The sequence below is a fragment of the Notolabrus celidotus genome, chromosome 13 (assembly GCF_009762535.1).
Source record: "Notolabrus celidotus isolate fNotCel1 chromosome 13, fNotCel1.pri, whole genome shotgun sequence".
NCBI lineage: Eukaryota > Metazoa > Chordata > Actinopteri > Labriformes > Labridae > Notolabrus > Notolabrus celidotus.
Window position 1 is genome coordinate 30,674,118 of NC_048284.1, and position 21,693 is coordinate 30,695,810.

The 21,693-nt window shown below is 38.9% G+C and overlaps 1 protein-coding gene across 2 annotated transcripts; it reads right to left on the minus strand.

The window, feature by feature from the left end:
• Positions 1–1,232: 1,232 nt before the first annotated feature.
• On the minus strand, positions 1,233–20,457 carry cfap206 (cilia and flagella associated protein 206). Of its 2 annotated transcripts, none has more exons than XM_034699009.1 (12): positions 20,237–20,457; positions 18,060–18,143; positions 17,286–17,376; positions 15,578–15,766; positions 15,155–15,313; positions 13,264–13,478; positions 10,223–10,342; positions 7,635–7,833; positions 7,376–7,516; positions 6,136–6,329; positions 5,848–5,991; positions 1,233–1,519 (listed from the first exon to the last, which is right to left on the minus strand). In XM_034699009.1, exons 1-12 carry the CDS (start codon positions 20,342–20,344, stop codon positions 1,298–1,300), a joined length of 1,866 nt encoding a protein of 621 aa, XP_034554900.1. In that variant the 5' UTR covers positions 20,345–20,457; the 3' UTR covers positions 1,233–1,297. The 2 variants fall into 2 exon arrangements, with proteins under 2 accessions (XP_034554900.1, XP_034554899.1); XM_034699008.1 differs by having other exon boundaries at positions 15,146–15,313.
• Between the last annotated feature and the right edge of the window lie 1,236 nt (positions 20,458–21,693).

The following is a 21,693-nucleotide window of genomic DNA, read 5'->3' on the forward strand; positions in this document are numbered from 1 at the left end:
CAGACTGGAAGAGCTCCTTAGCTAAAGTAGACGCATACAACTGTACTCGCAGTGAAGCGACAGGATATGCCCCATACTACCTCCTATATGGTAGAAACCCCAGGCTACCTATTGACATTATGTTTTGCCTGACACCAAGTGACCAGAGTACTTCTCACAGTGACTATTCTAGTAAGTGGAGAAGTAGGATGCAGGAGGCATACAGGATAGCATCAAAGACTGCTCAGAGTCAGCAAAACAGAGCAAAGAAGCTTTATGACAGAAAAAGTTATGGAGTAGATCTTCAGCCAGGATGTAGAGTACTGGTAAGGAACTTCAGGGACAGAGGAGGACCAGGAAAACTCAGATCTTACTGGGAGGAGCAAGTTTATGTTGTGGTGGAGAGACAAGCCTGTGAAAAGGAAGACAAAGACAAAATCTAACACAGACCAAAAGAGAAAGCGGCAGGAATTACGAAAAGACAGTGAGCCTGACAGCAGCTCCGATGATGAAAGCAACTGGAGATTCATCACCACACATCCAGCAGAACTGTCCAACTGCACCAGGAGCCAGATGAGAGTGGAAGCTTTGCTGGATCTCTGTCTGAGTGGCTGTACCTGAGTGCTGGATCTGTGTCTGAATCTTAACTTCTGATCCCCAAAAAAGAAGGGTAGGTTTTCACCCTATACTGCACTTAGAAGGGTGAGCAAATACACGTATTTAACCTCAATAACTATCAATCACATAATATCACTCTAACCATCACAAAACACATACTAAACAACACAGCACAACATAACAAAATATATTTTATTACAATACAAATTCACAAATAGGGATAAATTACAAATCAACAAAATTAAAACAATATATTTGTAAAATATATGTAAATATAAATATGTTAAATCTGTTTTGTTGATTTAATTATATTTTTTCAGCTCATAAATAATCTTTGTTAACCAAGTAAACTTAAAATAATTTCCAATTTTAACATTAGTTGAAAAAGTATTTTTGTTAGATCTTAGCGCTGCATTTGATACGATTGACCATCAAATCCTGTTACAGAGATTAGAGCAGCTAATTGGCATTACAGGAACTGCTTTAGCTTGGTTTAAATCGTACCTGACAGATCGATCCCAGGTCGTTCAGGTTAATGAAAAGTCCTCTGAGCACACCAGGGTTAGTCATGGAGCTCCACAAGGATCCATTTTTATTCAGTTTGGCATGAAATAACACTAACAAGGCCGTCAAAGTTGCTTTATATTTACTTTTATTTTTCACAACAAACATCTTTTTAAATCTTTGTTTGGCTCCTTGATCATTCATCCAGAGGTCTGGTCAGGTTTGTCTTGACCATGTGTCCATCTCTCTGTCCTCTCAGTCCTGCCAGGTAGACCTGAGGTTTGGGCACGCTGCTCTCTCCGTCTCTCTTACTCTGACAGGCGGCGTTCTTTGGCAGCCACGTCTGAGTGGCGTTTTCCCGTCTCATGTGGCTCAGATCGGTCTGTGTGGAGTGGGTCACTTTGGTCAGGAGATCAGCCTAGTAAAGAGAGACATGTCTTGATGTGAGTGTCACATTGACAAGAGTCGTTGGAGACAGAACACGTGGTCAAAGAGTTGGGGATGACAAGCAGCAAATATTGTCGGGACCGGGAATCCTTCCTGAGACCAGAGTAGCGAGGACTGGCCGTATACCCTCTGAACATGGGTCACCTGCCCAACTGTGCTAAACCTACGTCCCATTGAAGGGGACTTTGAGGTGACTATGACCCAAATATTAACCCATTCAAGTCCACAGCAGAATAACTGAATATCCTTCACAGCACCTGAAATGCCAGCTGAGCCTAAAAGAAACAACTATTTGTATGTGTCAGTCAAAAGGGAATAAAAAGAGTCATGGTAATCTATTGCTTTCTCTTGGTCCAGTGTTTATATTTTTTCAGCACACTGTGCAACTTTCTTCAGCATTCTCCAGAGTTCTCTGTGTGTGGTCGATGGTGTTTCCAGTTTTAATAAAATGATTGCTTTAATCCCAAAATCTTCATTGTGCCCAAAGTAAATATGGAGCAACTGTATATGATAAACTTTCAGAAACATCTGCTCAAAGCCGTCCCTGAAGTCTTTAAATATGTAAAGATTTTTGGTGATTGTTTTTTCTCTTCTGTTTTAACTCACATGACTATGGAGTTATATTTGTGTCACAATTTTGACAAAAAAGGTTTTTTGCAAGAGCGCAAAATTTGATTTTGTGAAAAAATTAAAATCAAGTGAAAAACAAATCAATCAATAATGTGCTCAAGTAATTATTTTGCATGCTTGCAGAATACACATACGTGTGCATTTACAACATGTTTTCCTCAGTTTTCCCCATGCGCTCGCTTACAGAACACCGCTCCCCGCTCGCTCATACACACTTTCTCTCTTGCTCAGTCTTGCAAAATGACACAGCGTTACAATGGGCCACAAAGTCAACCAATCAGGAGTCGGACACGGCAAATTCTGAATGGCTGTTTCATATCCAATGGCATTAGCAGGTGACTATGGAAGTAAGTCAGTCTCATCAGATTTTGAATTCCTAGCACTGACAATTTGTTTGCATAGAAATTATATATCTGAATTTTTTGTAATTGAGTTTAAAGCTAGGGTTGGTAGTCTCGGAAAACCAGCATGAATTTGAATGTAGCTTTTCCTCATGACTCCGTCTAACCCCTCCCCTCCTCCCTCGGAGCTCCTCCAAAACGACGCCCCCCCGCTCACATGCACGAGCACCGCTGATTCTCGACCATATGATGGTGACTGATTCAAAACCGGTCCTCACCAAAACATTATCATAGTGAAAGTTAAAAACACAAACAAATATGGCTGCTGTTAGTACTCACAACTATCATGCTAGCATTATCCAGTTGTACCGGTGACATGATATCAGGAGAAAAGTTATAACACATATATAATACTGTAACAGATCTACTGTTTGTTAAACGTGTTCAGTGTAGATGTTCTTAATTCCTACAGTGTTGACGGTCAGTGAAGGCATCAGGAGAGGTGTAGAGTGTGCGAGTGGGAGAGAGGAGAGGAGAAGTTTTTCATTCATTCAAACATTGATTGTTGTTTTGTTGGTTGGCGTGATCACGGCCGACAGTGACCGGTTATTAAAGCTCGACGTGTTCACGAATCGGCTCGTCATCACTACAGCGTCCGGACGGACGCTACAATAAATATATATTTTCTGTGGGACTTACTGAACGTCATTAATTATTCTGCTTGTTGGTGAGAGCTTTTTAGACTCTGATCCGGACGCAAAGCACCTCATCATGTCAGAGGGGACAGGCCCGAGGACGAGCGAGAGGGGCAGAAAATAGAGTCAGGGGAAGTAGAGGCAGGAGACAGGGACTCGGAGGAGTGAATCCGGGGAAATGTACGCGCAGGAGGAGGGCAGAACGGCTGGACGGGATTTGATTGGTTTAAAATTTGGGGAGCCAAAAAACGGTGATTGGTTGGTGTTTTCCCAGGTTTACTCCGGCTGTAGATAGCGTTTTTTTTTACTCTTTTTTAGGAACACATCATGTAATGATTGCCATCAGGACATAAAGATAATTTTAACCAGTATGACAAAAAGTGTATCTAAATCTGATTACCAACCCCAGCTTTAAGTCTTCAAATTTTCAACAAGTATTCTTCCCTTTTATTTCTCAATGTTCATAAATTCAGAGTCAAATGTTCAATGTATAAAAGCAAGCATGGAGCGATGAACTGTGAGTGAGCGCATGGGGAAAACTGAGGAAAACATGTTGTGAATGCACACGTCTGGAATTAAGGGTTTAGCACTCAGTTGGTTTCAATAGTACCTGACAGACAGAAGTTTCTCTGTCCATTTGGGAGATTTTTCCTCTGGGACAGCCCCTCTTACTTGTGGTGTTCCTCAGGGGTCTGTTTTGGGCCCTATCCTGTTCTCATTGTATATGCTGCCCCTGGGATCTATTTTCCAGAAATATGGCGTCTCATTTCATTGTTATGCTGATGATGTGCAAATTTATATGCCGTTCAGCTTAAAGAGGAATGGATCCCTGCAGTCCTTATTCAACTGTTTGAAAGATGTAAAGTTATGGCTGAGCCTAAATTTTCTGCACCTTAACGAGGAAAAGACTGAGGTCATTGTATTTGGACAGCCCCAACAGTTCAATGGGAGCACTCTCGGCCCTCTCGCAGCAAATGTTCACTCCTCTGTAAATAGTCTTGGAGTTCATTTTGATAGTGCCTTCAAATTTAGGAAACAAATCTCTTCTGTGGTTCAGTCCAGCTTCTTCCAGCTGAGACTCATAGCGAAGGTGAAGGCATATCTCCCTCCTAAGGATCTAGAGAGAGTTGTACATGCCTTTATTACGGCTAGGCTTGATTATTGTAATTCTTTGTATGTCGGCTTAGACATGGCGTCTATTCAGCGCCTGCAGCTTGTACAAAATGCGGCTGCTCGCCTCCTGACTGGCAGGAAAAAGAGTGAGCACATCACACCTGTGCTGCGTGCTCTCCACTGGCTCCCAGTCCGTCACAGGATTGATTTTAAAGTTGCACTTTTAACGTACAAGGTCCTAAATGGATTGGCACCATCCTACTTGGCTGATCTTCTCCATGCTCACAACCCAACCCGAGCACTGAGGTCAACAAACCAGCTGCTCCTGGATGTGCCTAAAAGTCGCCTTAAAACCCGGGGAGACCGAGCCTTTGCAGCAGCAGCAGCAGCCCCCAAGCTCTGGAATGGCTTGCCACTCCAATTAAGATCGGCCCCAACTGTTGAATGTTTTAAATCTTTGTTGAAGACCCATCTCTTCTCTTTGGCCTTCTCCTCGTGAAGAGGACATTAATATCCTGTTATGTTGTTGTTTATTGTTGTCTTCATGTAATTTTTACTTTTTACCTTGTAAAGCACTTTGGCCAACACTGGTTGTTTTAAATGTGCTATATAAATAAAGTTGACTTGACTTGACTTGTATGTGTATTCTGCAATTATACAAAATAATTACTTGAACTTATTGATTATTGTTCGCTAAAACTGCTTTGTTGTTTTTTTGCACTCAAGATTGTGACACATATATAACATCATACATGAGATTGGGGTTTCTTTGCCTGCAAAATGCAATGTTGTAGTTTTTTTTATATTAATATTCTGATGTTTAGCCTGCCAAATGAATGACTGATGAATGAATGAAAGATACTTTTGTTAAACAAAAAAATGGTGTTATTTAAAAGCTGTCAGATTGGCTGTGGTATAGAGCATAATCAATATGTGAATTTGTTTTTTGAAGAACCACATGTATTTAAAGTCCCCTGTTTCCTCCTCTTCCATAGAAGAATAACAAAGTGGGACATGTCCTTTTCTAAATCTGGTAGATAGTTTAATTCAGTCTTTCCAAAACTCAGGAGTTTCATGGCCAACTTTAAAATACAATATTATTCTATAGCCCACGGATACTTGAGAACCTGTTCTCTTTGCTCGGCGCATATACGCATGGGCAGAAATGCTATAAGTGTTTGTTAAATATACGTAGCTAGCTGCCGACTGCTGACAGTCAGCATGCATAAATGAGTCTATCGCAACAGCCCATCATGTCTTGCTTCCCATCATATCGTTTCCCATCATGCCATGTACACATATTGATTGATTGGTTGATGACTCAGTGTACTCTCACATGGTCAAGGGCAATAATGCAATACCATCGTCTTGATGAGGACTTGACCGCCCACTCAAATAATGTTTATAATGTCTGTCTATATATGGTGTCGTAATAATGCAGAATGATACACGAGAGTCATATGTTGAACTTTCCTTGGACCTCTTTTGAAATCACTGAGTTGATTGGAATTCTGGCTCACCAGTTTGATAGCTTTCCTTCGCAGCTCCCACTCGTTCCACTCATACGACTTGTCGATGTTTGTCTCCACCGGGTGGATGTCGGTCTGCGTGCCGCTCTCACACTTGGTGATCGGCTTCACCAGTAAAGTCTCTCCTGGCTGCATCTAAAAAACCGCAAGACACCGACTAAGTTTGGTTTGAACCATCGAGAAGTAAGAGAAGAAACACTTCATGGGACCATTAATTACATCTCAAGCAAATCTACGGATGTATCATGACTGTGTGAAACATGAAACCAACATGCCAACCTCAGGGTACGGACTGATGCAGGAGAACTGTTGATGCAGCTTGAGGAGCTGGATGAGTTCAGGGGAAAGCTTTGCCTTCTCTGCCACCTCTTCAATGAACTCATCTGGACTGGAGGCAAATTTTAAAGCAGCTTCTTTGGAGCTAAAAACATAGAGCTCCTCCTTGTACTTAAGGACTCCAATCTGAGGATTACCTGCAGAAAAAAGATTCAAAACTGAATGATATTCAGGCACAAAGCACCAGATTAAAGATGCTAATTATACAATCTCAGAACCCATAATATACTATCTCTCCCTGTGGCACTTCAGCGTAGCCAGAAGTTGTTTATAATCCTTTTAGCACTTTATAAAGGGAGCCTGAGTTCAGATCAAAGGTGAAGTAAAAATTCACCCTCCAGATATGTCTGTGCAATAAGTACCATCACTTCTTGGTTCATTACATCCTCCAGAGAAGCACCTGCTCATCTGTTTCTGGTAAGTCTCAGTTTCACTGTAAACAGGAGGTTACACAGAGGCTTCAGTCTGGCTCTTGTCAGGGGTATGAACCCGGATAAAGTAGCACATGTTTTGTGATTTTCTTGTGATTGACGGCTCTTAGGGTTGAAGAAATAACATCATGATGCAGATTTGTAAAAAATAAAAAGTCAAGCTTTGTCAGGTCGGTCCTCAAAAGAAGAAACTTGTTTGATTATTGAGCGGAGGTCGTATCCATAATTCCTTATGCATTCCAGGACGTCAGGAACACTAATTGGTTTCTCAACAGAATTGAGCATATCAAAATCTCAGTTTAAATATTTAATCTAGAACAGATTGTTAGCTGCTCTTCATGCAGATAAATAAATCGTCCTCAGATTACTGCTGAGGTGAGCCGAGATGTCATTACGGTGAGTTGTGTTCCTCCTGCTTTTGCTCTCCATACAGTCTGTATTTCCTGCAGACACTAAAGCATGCTGACACCTGATTGATCAATTCTACTCAGACTACACCTCATACCAATGTTTGGTCCTGTTTGCATAGTTTCTACATTTTTATGTAAAACCTGTAGTAAGAGAACACTCATGATATATAATTAAAACCGCTTATATAAGAAACTGTACAGAGAATTAAGGGCAGAATTTAAATAAAGTAATGATAACAAGGGGAAGATTTCATAAACATATACCACTTCTAAAGTCCCCCGTATGTTAGCTCTTTTACAAACACAGTTTGCAGGGTGTCTAATGTGCCACAAGGACAGTACCTGGAAGTAAAAGTCCGTCCCTGTTCACGAGTGTGTATCCACAGACTCCGTTATACTGCAGAGGGAGCTCCTTGAAGCTGGGTGTTGTTTCAGGCCGGAGCCAGTCATTTGTCTTCATCTCAGCTGGATCAATACGCTCGCCTGAACAGCATTACAAGGGAAATCAAGTGAGCTGGGATCAGAGCTTGTTGATTTCCAGTACTGTAAGAGCTGTGGAGCACTGACTTAAATCACTATTTGTCATTGAAATAAGATGTACCTGAGGACTCGATCATTCTCTGCTCATCTGTCTTCACCTCTGCAGCGTGCAACAGGCCGTCTAAATAGTCCTCAGAGAAAATCTGGGCCTGAGAGGCGATGAAGGGCTGCAGGTTGAGCCTGATCTTGTCGAGGATGTTCAGCAGCTCAGCCTCATCCTGGAGTCCAGACCAGAGCTTGGACAGAGCCGTGAACAGCGGCTGAAAGACAACATGAGAAATGACAAGAATGAATCTGTAGAAATAAAAACATCTGAAGCATTGTGGAGAACAATGTGCTGCAAATAATGAAAAGACAAACACAGAAGCAAAATTAAACATTGGATCAACCACTGGATTTGAACTTAGCACACACATTGGATGTCCACCTGCCGTCAAATATACCGAGTAGTTTGTGCTCAAAGGAACTGTTGAAGGATATCAGGAATAAAGTTGTTTTTGTTTCCTCATGAGAGAGAGATATGACAATCGATATTATTCCTCCTCCCACTCTTTCTAAGAAATCATCAATCATTTCAAGGTTTCCCTTGACAATCCAGGAAAGCACATGCACACAAGCGCTGACATTACACCCTTGATGTCTTTGTTTTTGCACATTTAACCTACAAGAATGGAGCTGTGCAGCATCTCAGAGTGTCTGTTTAATCCAGACACCAACAGGAACGTTCTATGGTTTAGGTTGAGTTACATTATTTTTGAGATACACCATCAGTCAAAAGTTTGGAAACACTTTCTCATTCAATGTTTTTTATTTATCTTAATTATTTGAAACACTGTAGGTTAACTATGAAGGGATCAAAACTATGAAAGAACATATATGGAATTATTTAATGAACAAAAAAGTGTTAATCAAGGCTCAACCGTCTAGCTTCTTGCAAAACTTCAGCCAAAAAAAAGGAAGCAGCTTTAGTTTTTTGTAATATTACAAAATGATATTTGTTGAATCATCTCTTTATAATTTATTTAATTCATTTAGAATAACATTAACTTAGTTTATATCAATTCTAATGTATCTTAGCCTCGTCTACATACACTACCAGCCAAAAGTATGGAAACACCTTCTCATTCAATGTTTATTTATTGTAATGATTGTAAACACTGTAGATTAATACCAAAGACATCAAAACTATGAAAGAACATATATATAATTCTTGAATAAACAAAAAAGTGTTAAACAAAGCAGAATCTGTTTTATATTTTAGATTCTGTAAAGTAGCCCCCTTTTTCCTTCATGACAGCTTTGCACACTCTTGGTATTCTCCCAGTCTGCTTCATGAAGTGGTCTCCTGGAATGGTTTCTAATTAACATGAGCCTTGTCAAGAGTTCATTTGTAGAATGACTTGCCTTCTTAATGTGTTTGAGACCATCAGTTGTGTTGTTCAGAGGTAGGGTTAGTACACAATGGATAGTCCTATTTGACTACTGTTGTAATCCAGATTATGGCAAAACCAGATTATTTCATAGTTTTGATGTCTTCTGTATTAAAATACAATGTTGAAAATAAATAAATAAAAACCATTGAATGAGAAGGTGTGTCCAAACTTTTGACTGGTAGTGTACCTACTGGATAAACTTTTGTTCATTAGGAATTATTTAAAATGCATAAGACAGGGGTTTCTTTACTTCTTATATACCTGAAAAAAAGGGGTTATCTTATATTTTGGGTTTAGTATTTGATTGTAAATGTTTGACGGCTCCACTTGTCTGTAAAGCAAGCTCGTCTGTGCTACCCTAATGACTGAGGCCAGCCATCACTCACCACCACGGTGCCAGATAGAGTGACATGGTGAAGAAAGTCACGCAAAAGCAGGTAAGTTAAACAAAAACTGAGGCAAAGCTTTTTATGTATGCAGCAGAGACATTAATACATCTGTCTATATAATAACTGTCAAACAGCCAAGAAATATAGACTCACAGAAAGTTGTGTCTGAAGGTGGTGAGCAAAAAGAGATTATGTTAAAATGTGTGTGAGTACGAGGTAGACCAATTAGTAGACCAGTCATCCATCAGTACAGACCCCAGGTTGTTTTAACTGTTATGGTATTTAAACACTGATATTTGCACGGTGGTGCAGTGGGTAGCGCTGTTGCCACACAGCGAGTTCCTGGTACGTGTCCCAAGTCGGGCAGGTGCTTTTCTGTGTGGAGTTTGCATGTTCTCCTCGTGCATGCGTGGGTTCACTCCAGGTACTCCGACTTACTCTAAATTGCCAGTAGGTGTGAGTGTGTTTGTGAATGGTTGCGTGTCTCTACATGTTTGCCCTGTGATAGGTTGGTGACCTGTCCAGGGTGTACCCTACCTTCCGCCTGAAGTCAGCTGGGATTGGCTCCAGCCCCCCGTGACCCCAAACGGGATAGGTGGTCAAGATAATGGATGGATGGATGAACATGATCTTATTTAACTCCATTTAACTTGACAACTCAATTATGTCTTGTTTCTAAATGAGGCGAACCACAGCCTGACTCCATGTCTCTGCACACAGAGTTGAAATTTGAGTCAAAGAAAGAAAATACTTTAACTCCCGAAGTTGAAACCTTTCCTTCAAGAGATAGTATTTCATATTGTGCAGACGCAGTGACGGAGACTTACAAACACAGTGGCAGTGGGTACAGCCGTCTTTGACTTCACCGTTTCTTTCAGCAGCTTCACATGAGAGGAGAACTCGGTCTGCAGGATCTCAAGGTGTTTGGCACATAAACGAGCATCGGCCTGGAGGGAAACAGACACTTTTTTACTTCATGCAGCAAAAGATTCAAAGACTAGAGTGACATCTTGAGGATGTTAAATCACAGCAGCTCTCTGTGACTGTCAGACCTCACTGATATAAACACTTGTATTCTCACATGTGAGCCCATATGTTTAAAAAGCCTGCATGTCATGACTCTGTTAAATCATTAAATTGGTGTTGTTTGTTAGATTGCTACCATGGGCTCAGGTATTTAAACACTGTGGTTGATTTTAAGGTGAAATGTCATAGTTACATTTTTCATCATCATCATTATATCGTTCTAATGTTAGCCACAAAATTCTTCATCTCTCATCTTCTCCTTTTACTGCTCTGAAATGTCTTTACAACAGTTGGACGAAATGTCGATTTTTCTGAAGCACCTCTCACGTATGAAGCATTGAACGTCACCTATCTTTTTTGCGATCAAATGTATTGTTTTCAAAGCTATGCAGCACAATGAAACATCAGCTGTATGAGATAGGACGAGGCATATCATAGAGCAAAACAAAGAAAAATAAATAAAAGAATATATGTCGACACCCACCCCACCTCAAAATAGATCTCCGTATGATATCAATAGGGAATATGTATTGCAAGTGATAAAGGTAGTAAATGGTGATAAGAACAACAATAATAATATAAATATAAATAAAAGTAACAACAACAACAAAAGGAAAGTCAATGGTCAAGGAGTAATGTGATAATGCTCAGCTATGTCATAGAGTTAGACATATTCTTGGATCTTAGTTATAGATGTTAACCAGGATGAGATGGTGTTTCCTGTGACTCTGCATCTTGGCCACTGAGAGCTCCATAACAGCTAAATCAAGACACGTATTAAGCCACTGAGATCTTGAGAGAGAATGTGGTGATTTCCACCGTAGAGCCTGAATTTTTTTTACCAGCCCATATATATTTAGAAATGAATGAATGAATTTTATTCCAGTAGTTTGGGGGAGGAAGCGGTAGCATAGATGAAAAGAAGTTAATACTAGGGAGGATATCCATTTTTACAACTGATACTCGGGCCTGTAAAGATTTGGGAAGGTGAGTCCACCTGCTAAGGTCAGATTCAACGTTTTTCTATATGCCCAAACGTTTTTTGAGATAATTGTATTTAGTGTGGGATATATTTCAACTCCAACGTATTTTAATTGTTTGACAATTGAGATATATGATAATAATGAGCTCAGTGTTTTACATTGGTTGAGTGGTAAAAGAGACGATTTTGTCCATTTTTTTCTATAATCCGACAAGGAGCTAAAATTTACAAAGTTGCTTAAAATGTTAGGAAGTGACATGGAAGCTTTTTCAAAATACAAGATGTTGTCAGCATATAGCGAAATTGAGTGCTTAGTATTATTGAAGGTAATCTAGGAAATAAATGGGTATTCTCTGATAGATTGTGCCACTGGCTCAAGTGACAGAGCAAATAGAGAGGGACTTAAAGGGGACATATCACGCTTTTTTCATCAATATATATTGGTCTAAGAGGTCCCCAAAACATGTCTTTAAAGTTTATGTTAAAAAAACACTATGAAATCAGATTTTGGCATGCCTGAAAAGTCCTCTTCTTCATTCCTCATCAGAACACTCTGTTTTCTCTCTGACCACGCCCCCTCCGGAAGTGGATGTGCCTCGGCTCTCCAGCACGTTGATCTAATGTTTACATGTTGGCTGAATATACACGGCTGCTCAGAGATCACGTTACTTCAACCCTCTGAATCTGATCCTGACGGAGAGGCGCCTGTAGCAGGACCTTTCTGAACGATTGGTCATAGATTTAGTGTTTCTTGTTGTTTTATTTATCAGTATGTAGACGTGTGTCTTGGTACACAGCTACGAAAATGTAGCTATGTGGCTATGCTAACTAGCGCTAGCACTTATCCATGAAAAATAAAAATCATCCACTAGATCTTCAAATCTGCAGACGTGGGGAGTAAAACCGACCTCTGCCAGAAAGGCAGCGGGACCTTTCTGAAGGATTGGTCACAGATTTAGTGTTTCTTGTTGTTTTATTTGTCAGTATGTCGACGTGTGTCTTGGTACACAGCTACAGCTAGGACATGTAGCTATGCTAACTAGCGCTAGCACTTATCCATGATAAATAAAAATCATCCACTAGATCTTCAAATCTGCAGACGTGGGGAGTAAAACCAACCTTTGTGTTTCTTAAGACAGCCTACAACTAGCATGCCTCCCTCCTAAGCTCCTTGTTAGCACACATTTGTGCAGGTAATGAAAAACGGAGGGGGGATTCAGTATTATTTTATACAGTCTATGGGCTGAACAAGCTCCGAGCTCTGACTCCGTGACAGACCGGATATTGTTGTTACGTAACAAAAACACGGAAGTCTGAAACGGCTCGTTTCACACACATTTACAGAAAGATGGAGAAATCAAAACAGGGGCAGAATGGATTTTTTTCATTCTTGGGGGGTTTGTAGACATGCCAGGGAAACATATTTCAGGTAAAGAACCATTAGAAAGTCAATTTTGCATGATATGTCACCTTTAAGGGCGGCAAGAGCGTGATATTTGATATTGGTAGGAGGTAATACCATTTATTATTTTCATAGCAGTGCGGTTTTTGTAAAGTAATTGTGCCATTTTAATAAAATTAGAACCTATTCCAAATTGTTGAACGTCATGTTTCATCAAGTATTCTTTATTTGACTCAAGCTTTACACTTCTCTAGTAGTAAGAAGAGTAAGAACTTATGGACTCAACGCAGGGGCACATTGAAACTCGACAGATCCTGACCAAAGTGCTGAGGGGGAAAAAACAGAAGTAAAAACACAAGAGACAGGTGTATCTGAAGTCAACACAAAAGATGAAACCTTAGTGTGCTGACTTGAATCTTTCAACACACTCCATAACTTCCAGCTTCTTTCTTCCTCACCAGTAACATCCGGAGGAAACCCTCGTGCTGCCTGACGTTGTACAGAGCCTGTTTGAGTAACACGATGGGAACATCACACCCTGCAGACCGACTGTCAGGATCCGTCAGCTTCTCCAGCACAGCCGTGTACTTCCAGGCCAAACTCTGTGTTGAACTCAGCTGGTTTTCTAAGCTGGTGCTGATGGCTAGAAGAGTTTCAGTCAGAGCTGCAGGCTCTGCGGACAGAATGTGAGAGGAAAGCTAGGTGTTTTTCAGAAGCAGGATATTACCCCGGGCTGGGGGAACATGCCTTCTTTATGGTCTGGATTTTATCATTGTGAACATACTGAATGACGATCTCTTGTTCTCACACTAATAATAATAATATTAATAATAATAATAATAATAATAATAATAATAATAATAATAATAATAATAATAATAATAATAACTTTATCTATATAGAACCTTTAAAAACAAATGTCTACAAAGTGCTTTCACAAACAAAGCATAGTTCAGTAGCAGAGTAAACAAATTGACAGACAGGGAGGAGAAATTGTGATCAATGCAAAACAAAATGCAACGCAAGAGGTTAAAGGGAATACACATCAATTGAACAGTATGGAGTGGTGTGACAATGGTAACAGTAAATCATTGTTGAGAGGTTTTTTAGGGTAAATAGATAAAAAGAAAAAAAGAAAAAAAGAAATAGAAAAAAATAAAAAATGGAGAAGTAAATAAAAGCATTAAAAGGGCAATAAAAGAGGTTTTCAGAGTAAAAGGACATCACATCAGGAAAATTAGAAAAAGTGCAAAGGATGAATTAGGAACATTAAAATAATAAAAGAAAAATAATGATAATAAATCAAAACAATAAATAATCTAATAAAATAATCTAATAAAATTTCAGACAATGAATTAGTTGGATAAAAACTAAAATTAATAATAAAATAGAAGTAAAAGCGGTTAGAAAGATAAAGTCACATAAAAGCTAGTCTGTAAAAATGGGTCTTAAGAAGAGATTTAAAAGATGAAGTAATGAAGTACAAATTCAAAAGATCCTACATATATCTAATGTTTCAAAAATGTAAATCAGGAGCTGTTCTCTAACTGACAGTAATATTGCCTCACAGAACACAGGAGTTGCTGGTCTACCGCAGCTTCACTCCATTAGTTTCTTATGCTGTTGTTTGATTTTGCTGGTTTTAATGGTCAGTGTAGATCCAACACTGTTATTGAGGATCACACATTAACTAAATTAACCTAATAGAAGTCGGTATATCCAGTAAAAGTTATAGTTTTTGCATTCTCTGAGTATTAAACTATGGGTATAAAAATTAACCAAACTCCAGTAAAAAATCCTCTATCGCCACTTTACCTGAAAACAAACATTTAGTAGGATCCAAACCAACTAATAACAAAGTGACAAAATACACTAACAGACTGAGGCAGCAGCAGACCTGCAACTCCTGTTTAAGATGTTTTGGACAGAGAGGGACGTTTTATTGCTTTCCTCAAAGTAGAGATGTTCTGAGGTGACACATTTCCTCGCAGTTTTAACAGACCTTTAGAATCAGACAATCACAAAGCAGTGTAAAAGAAAGAAAATGTTCATAAAAACCCTCATAATGCAGCATAATTTAAACGTGGAACCACTGAGTCTGCAGGTAACGATGTCAAACTGGTGTGGGGAGCAGAGTTAGCAGCACCAGCCTTAACAGTCATTTGAATTTTCAAATATCAGAGTTACCCTTCACTTAAATATCTGTCTGCTAAACATCTGTCAAGTCTACTTATGTGATCTGTCTGCACATTTTCTGTCCTAATTTAAAGTTGTGATAATCTGATTACGCATTTTATAACTAACAGCATCAACTAAGTGTGAGTGTCTGGTGTACTGTACTGAGCTCACTGAGGTCGGCCTCCTCCTCTCCCTGTGTGGTGGCCTGGTTGAAGAGTCTGAGCCCTGTGACGGTCATGGTGAGCTCTTTGAGCTGCTGCTCTTTGTCTCTCTTCAGGAGGACCATGAAGGCTCCCAGCTCAGCGTGAGGGAAGACGCTCTGCAGGGCCGCTGAGACAAGAGAGAAGTCAAGAGTCAGATTATTCACACTCATTATGACAAGATACACATCATGAGGTCCACTCCTAATGTGATCCAGTTCTTTCAGAAGTTTTTCCTTTAAATGAAATGATCTTCAGTTTTGTGACTTTCAGCGAGGCTTTAGATTCAGTGGTGTTGCTGTAGCCTGCGTTGTATTTCAGAGCTGAGTGTTTTTCAGAGGCGCTGCACTCTCACTACATTTCTGAATAACTGAGAGAATGAGTCGGTGTGAACCTGTAGCTTCTTTCATAGTGTTGACGTCTGCAGGTGAGCCCATCCCGGAGCGCAGCAGGATGTACGTGACGATCTTACGGTACAAAGCTTCTAACTCGTCGCGTGTTTTCACCCTGCTGTCTGTGATCTCTCTGCTCACTGAGCTCAGCCTGGACTCCATCACCTGGTGGATCTCCCCCAGGAACTCACCTGCATGAACACACACAGGACCTGCTCTGTTACCATGAGCTTAAAACACTGATGAATATATGCCGTACTTTAAAAGGATCAAAGAGAGAACTACAACTACTACCAAAAATGATGATGATAATAATGATTTAAAATCAGTTTTATAGCCTGAGCAGGTAGGAGGTCTAAAACACGTCTGATATGATCCGTAGTTTGAACAAGCTTTGAATTTTCTACTTGATGATCGAGTAAAGAAAGAGAACAAAATATGACCAAATGATGTATGCAAGTTTAATAACTGTTGAGTTATTACTTACTTTAAACAAGAGACACTGAAATAGTAACTCAACCTCTTACTACTTTAACACTAATCTACTCTGTGCAATAACTTATTTGCTGAAGGCAGCAGGAGCTAGGATGTTTTCCTTGTTCTTTTTTTGCTTGCTTGTCCTGTTAAGAAAAACCATAAGAGACACTGAACTCTTGCATGGACATTGGATATCTTTTGCCTGCGTACATTACATCCCCACGGTGCATCAGTGACCCTGTGATTATGTTTCCTTAAAGTTTGAGTTTTGATATTTTAATTACTTACTGATTTTTTTATGACAAATGGTCACTACAAAAGCAATATTCTTGTAAACCAGGAAAGAATCATGTACTACATAAAATTAGCACAGTGGTCATATTCATAATTCATCCATTGTTCCAGTGATTGAACAAGGATATTATTCCCTAGTTTGATTCCCTCTCTGAGGATTTTCTGTTTGTCTTTGTTTAGTCTAACTGAGTCTGAACATTTTTCATATCAACAGCTGATTTAACAGTGAAATAGGTTCCAAAAGGAATCATCTACCAGTCAGGGTCCGGGAGGCAGACACCCTCTCTACTTTTAAGAGGAGGCTTCAAACTTTCCTTTTTGATAAAGCTTATAGTTAGAGCTGACTCAGGCTTGGACCAGCTCTTAGTTATGCTGCTATAGGCTTAGACTGCTGGGGGAACTGGCGCACTGAGATCCTATCTCAACCCCTTCCCCCACATAGACGTCCTGCTGCTGTGGACATGCCAGACTCCAGCTGATTCTGACGTGCCAGACTCCAGCTGATTCTGACGTGCTGGACTCCAGCGGTAACAGCTAGTACTACTACTACTCGTCTCACCACTATCATCTCTCTCTCTCTCTCTTCATCTCCCTCTATCCCTCTCTCTAACACGGTCTCAGCAGATGTGTGTCTAACATGAGTCTGGTCCTGCTGGAGGTTTCTGCCTGTTAAAGGAAGTTTGTCCTTACCACTGTAACTTGCTGAATGCTGCAAAGTGCTCTGCTCATGGTGGATTAAGATGAGATCAGACTGAGTCCTGTCTGTAAAATGGGACTGGATCTTATCCTGTCTTGATGTTGGGTCTTTGTTAATAATGTAACATAGAGTACGGTCTAGACCTGCTCTGTTTGTACAATCTCAGTTTTGACCACATTTATCTAAAGGCTAATTTCAAACACAGAGAGTTTGAGTTTACCAGACCACACAGGGACTCTTACGTCTGGAGGTGTAATTCACATCAAAGGAGACCTGCATCTTGATCGTGTCCAGGGACGGACTGCACACCTGCGTCAGTTTGTCCAGACACAACTAGAAACCAATAATGAACAGTTATTGTTAAGAATAAATCAACCTACAGGTACAGGAGAGTTCAGGTACAGTGGGATTTGTGAGCTGCTCCTAGTCAGCTTTAGAGACAGGAGAGGGGCATATTAAATACATTATAGGCTACAACACAAGACATAGTCGCATATGGACCGCGTTAGGAGATGGTATAGCAGGGAACAAGGGGAGCAAAGATACTGCAACAGAAAGGGGAAGTTGGGATAAAAATAGCCAGACTGCCAGTAAGTGATTAGGACAAGCAGTAGCGAAATAAAGGAGTAGTCTGAGAGGGGTGGAAAATAACAGAGGTCACACTATTCATACATATGAATTTGGAGGTACACCGTTAGTTTGTATGTGAAATGATGTAATACTTAGAATGAAAGGGCAGGCCAATACTGAATTAGTAACTGCAAAACTTTGTAGGAAACGGTGATAGGATCAAATAAAGAGGAAACTTGAATATGTATAAAATGTGCCTATAAAAGATATAGAGACAAAGCAGAAGTAGTTCAGATTCTGGGGCAGCTGTCTTCAAGCAAAATCTACCGCTGAACGAGGACAACATCAGGGGATTCAGCGCTCTCAAAAAAAGCTGTTCAACTTGCACCGAGACCCGACAGCTTTTTTTAGATTGAATATAAAAGGAGATCCTGTTAATTACTCACCTCTTCTAGTTTATGCACATCCTGTTTGGTCAGGGTCCGATCCACATTAAAGCCATTCCTGGGGTCCAGCACCACAGCTTTCACCTGAGGGTATTTAAAAGGAACACTCTATTTATGTATAATATCAGAATGAAGAAGAATACTTATAAACTGCCTGATTCATCAAATAATTGTCAGAAAATTCAAATTCTTTGAATTAGACCATTTAGTGTTTATTGGAATAGCAATTATTATATATGAGTTTTAATTTGTATCTTATTTGATACATGAGGCATTTTGGTGTAAATTTATTGCACAAAGTTTCTTATTTTTTCAACGAAGTAAAACATATCAAAACAACATTTTTAGCCTGTTAAACTTTGAGTTTCCTTCAAATTTTTCCCAAAGTAATTTCAAACCTAGAAATATTATTTTCATATTGCACAACAACGTCATACCTATTCTGTAGCAAAAAACCTAATTAATTGTATAATTCTTCTCTGAATTGTTCAGTTTTTAGTGGAAATCAACGAGCAAAAGATCATTATTAACTGGGGAGTCATGGCAACATTCAACCAGTCATCAATTATCATGATACAGCAGGATTCATATATGAAAATACAATATATGTTATAAATATCTCAATTTCTACTCTAAATACACCTCATTATGTCATGTAAACATGTTCTTAAATAATAAAAAGACTGCATGTTGCTTTATTGAATGCTTAATGTATGAAATTTAATACAATTATCTGCAAATAAATACCTACTGTATCAATGTTGATACACACATTTTCAACACAGTTTGACTATAAATGAAGTAATGAAATATTAATTAGTTTTACATTGCATCAGTCCAGTAACTATTCCTCTTGAAGTTTCAGTAAAAATTTGAAAGTTTTTTTCATGCAAACTTTTTCAAAGTTTGACGTTTTTATTTTAATATTGTATCATGCATACAATCATATGCCCAGCCTGCATGTGCTTACAAGAAACCATACATTTGTGTAGTCCAGGGTCAGAGAGCACAGCACGATCATTCCTTGTAAGGAAACGGAGGGAGAAAATTATAACAGAGAAAAAGAAAATACTACAAATAAAAAAGCACACTACTTAAAAAGACTTTCTTGTCTTTTTTTCTTTTATTACAAAGCAAGTTTAAACACGTCAAAATCAAACAACCAATTTAGTTTTTGTACATCAGTCCACTACAATATTTCAGGCTTTTTAAAGGCAATTTCTTGAAAAAATATTCCTCTGAGGTCATCTAGTTTGTACAGTACAAAAGAAAATGAGACCCAGTTTCCACTTCATTCAAATCACACCTCTCACAGAGTCTGTTTTCTTCTGGGATATTTTTAAATCGACCGACCTCAATGGCCAGAGGAAGAATACCAGATCTTAACTGCGCAACCAAAGATCTTTGACTTCTAGATAAACGAGACGTGACATTGACAAAAAAAATATCCCTGAAAAACCTCGAGTGGGTTTTCTGAACCACAGCTGCTATTTTAGATGTCTCAAGGGATTGCCTTCTGGTGCATGAATAACTCACACCTGGTGGATTACCCGTGCACTGCATGTATCTGATTGTACATCAGGTTTTTACGGATAGAATACATAGACTGTAAATAAAAATAAAATATATCACAGTGATGATGTAGAGGTCTCAAAAACGGATGTATCAAATACACACGCACACACACACACACACACACACACACACACAGACACAAGGACTCTACCTCAGCTGCTTTTTGCACATTATTATTTGCATACTATCTCGAATACTGTCTGCACCTTAATATCATTTGCACTGTTATATATTTTCATTTTCATTGTCCATTTTTAAACTGTCACTGCACTACCTGCACTGTGTACATAGGCTGTTTTTATAAAACTGTATTTTATTATATTTTATTGTATTTTATTTTATATTTAAATTTTAGATATTTAAAAGCTGGAAGAGAGAAACAGCATCTCATGTTTCCTGTATGTCTCGTATATACAGTGAAAATTGACAATAAAAACCTTTGAATCTTGAATCTTGATCCGCTTGGCGTTATAGGGTTAAGATGAATACTTGTAAGTTTCTGTTAAGAGTCTGTGTGTCAGACTGGATCGGAGGAGGAAACTATCTCAAAGTTGTTATCATCGTTATGATCAGTGAGCATGATAGTGTTTCAGTTCCCTCACCATGAAAGCAGCCAAAGTGTCGGACACCGCATGTCCTCTCACCGCACAGTCCCGCACGATGTCACGGATAATGTTTTTGATGACGTTTTCTGCGTGAGCTCGAGACATTTCCACTGACTGAGGTAAAGGTTAAGAAACTAAAGAAAGTATTCCTTATGAGATGCTGATACAGGGAGCAACATCCGAGCTGTTTGTATCCGTTTGTATCTGGTAACCACAGTAACACTGTGAGGATGGGGTGCAGTGTCTGAGTCTGTCCGCTAGAGGGAGCTATAATACAGACACCATCAAACCAGGAGGAGCAAAAGGAGAAGGAATTTCTAAACAATAGGTCAAAATATTTGAAAAACTTTGGCCCTTTGAAAAAATGCCATATTAACAAATTATGTTTGTTGAATTATCTTTTTTACTTATTTTTTTTTACATATTTCCTAAGACTAGAATTGGATAGAAACAGAATTATGCTTACACTGTATGTACACATTGTCAAACTGTAAGTGTTATTTACGCCTTTGTGTGAAATTGTCTTGTTTTGATATTTGAAATTTAAAACGTAATTCAAAGTCAAAACATTTAAAAAAATATGTATATTAAGATGTACTAAGATTAAACATTTATTTTACAAGGAGGAACCTGACAAAACAAAGCGGACAGTTTCACTGTTGAAGATATAAAAACAGGATGTATAACAGATTGAAAAATTAAAATCAAAATTAGACAAAAAATGAAACAATGAGTCTACAGTGTTAACATATACAGCCAGAACTGCCATAATCATGTTTCTCTTTTAAATCCATATAATTTATTTTAAAAACTTTTTTTTTTCATTCCATATTCTTTTACATGAGTATATGGTTATCATTTCTTCAGTTAAAAATGTATGACAATGTTTTGTTAATTTTGTGAAGCAATTTGTAGCTGGATTGCACTATAAGGCAAGGCAAGGCAAGGCAGCTTTATTTGTATAGTGCACTTCATACACGAGGGCAACTCAATGTGCTTTACATTGAAACATTAAAAGCATTGGAGACATTTAGACAGTCATAAAAGAACACAATTAAAATGACAAATATAATAAAACAGAAAAGGAAAATTAGAAATATATTAAAAATTACATTACATTTTTAATTTAAAGTGGGTTAAAATAAGCTAAGATAGGAAGGCAGTGTCAAATAAAAAAGTCTTAATCTTTGATTTAAAGAGGTGAGAGTTGGAGCAGACCTACAGCTTTCAGGGAGTGTGTTCCAGATATGTGGTGCATAATGATTAAACGCTGCTTCACCATGTTTCAATCTGACACTTGGGACTGAAAGCAGACCAGTGCCTGATGACCTCAGAGGTCCAGATGGTTCATAAAGTAGTAGCAGATCAGCAATGTATTTTGGGCCTAAACCATTCAGTGCTTTACGAACCATCAGCAGGATTTTAAAGTCTATTATCTGACAGACAGGAAGCCA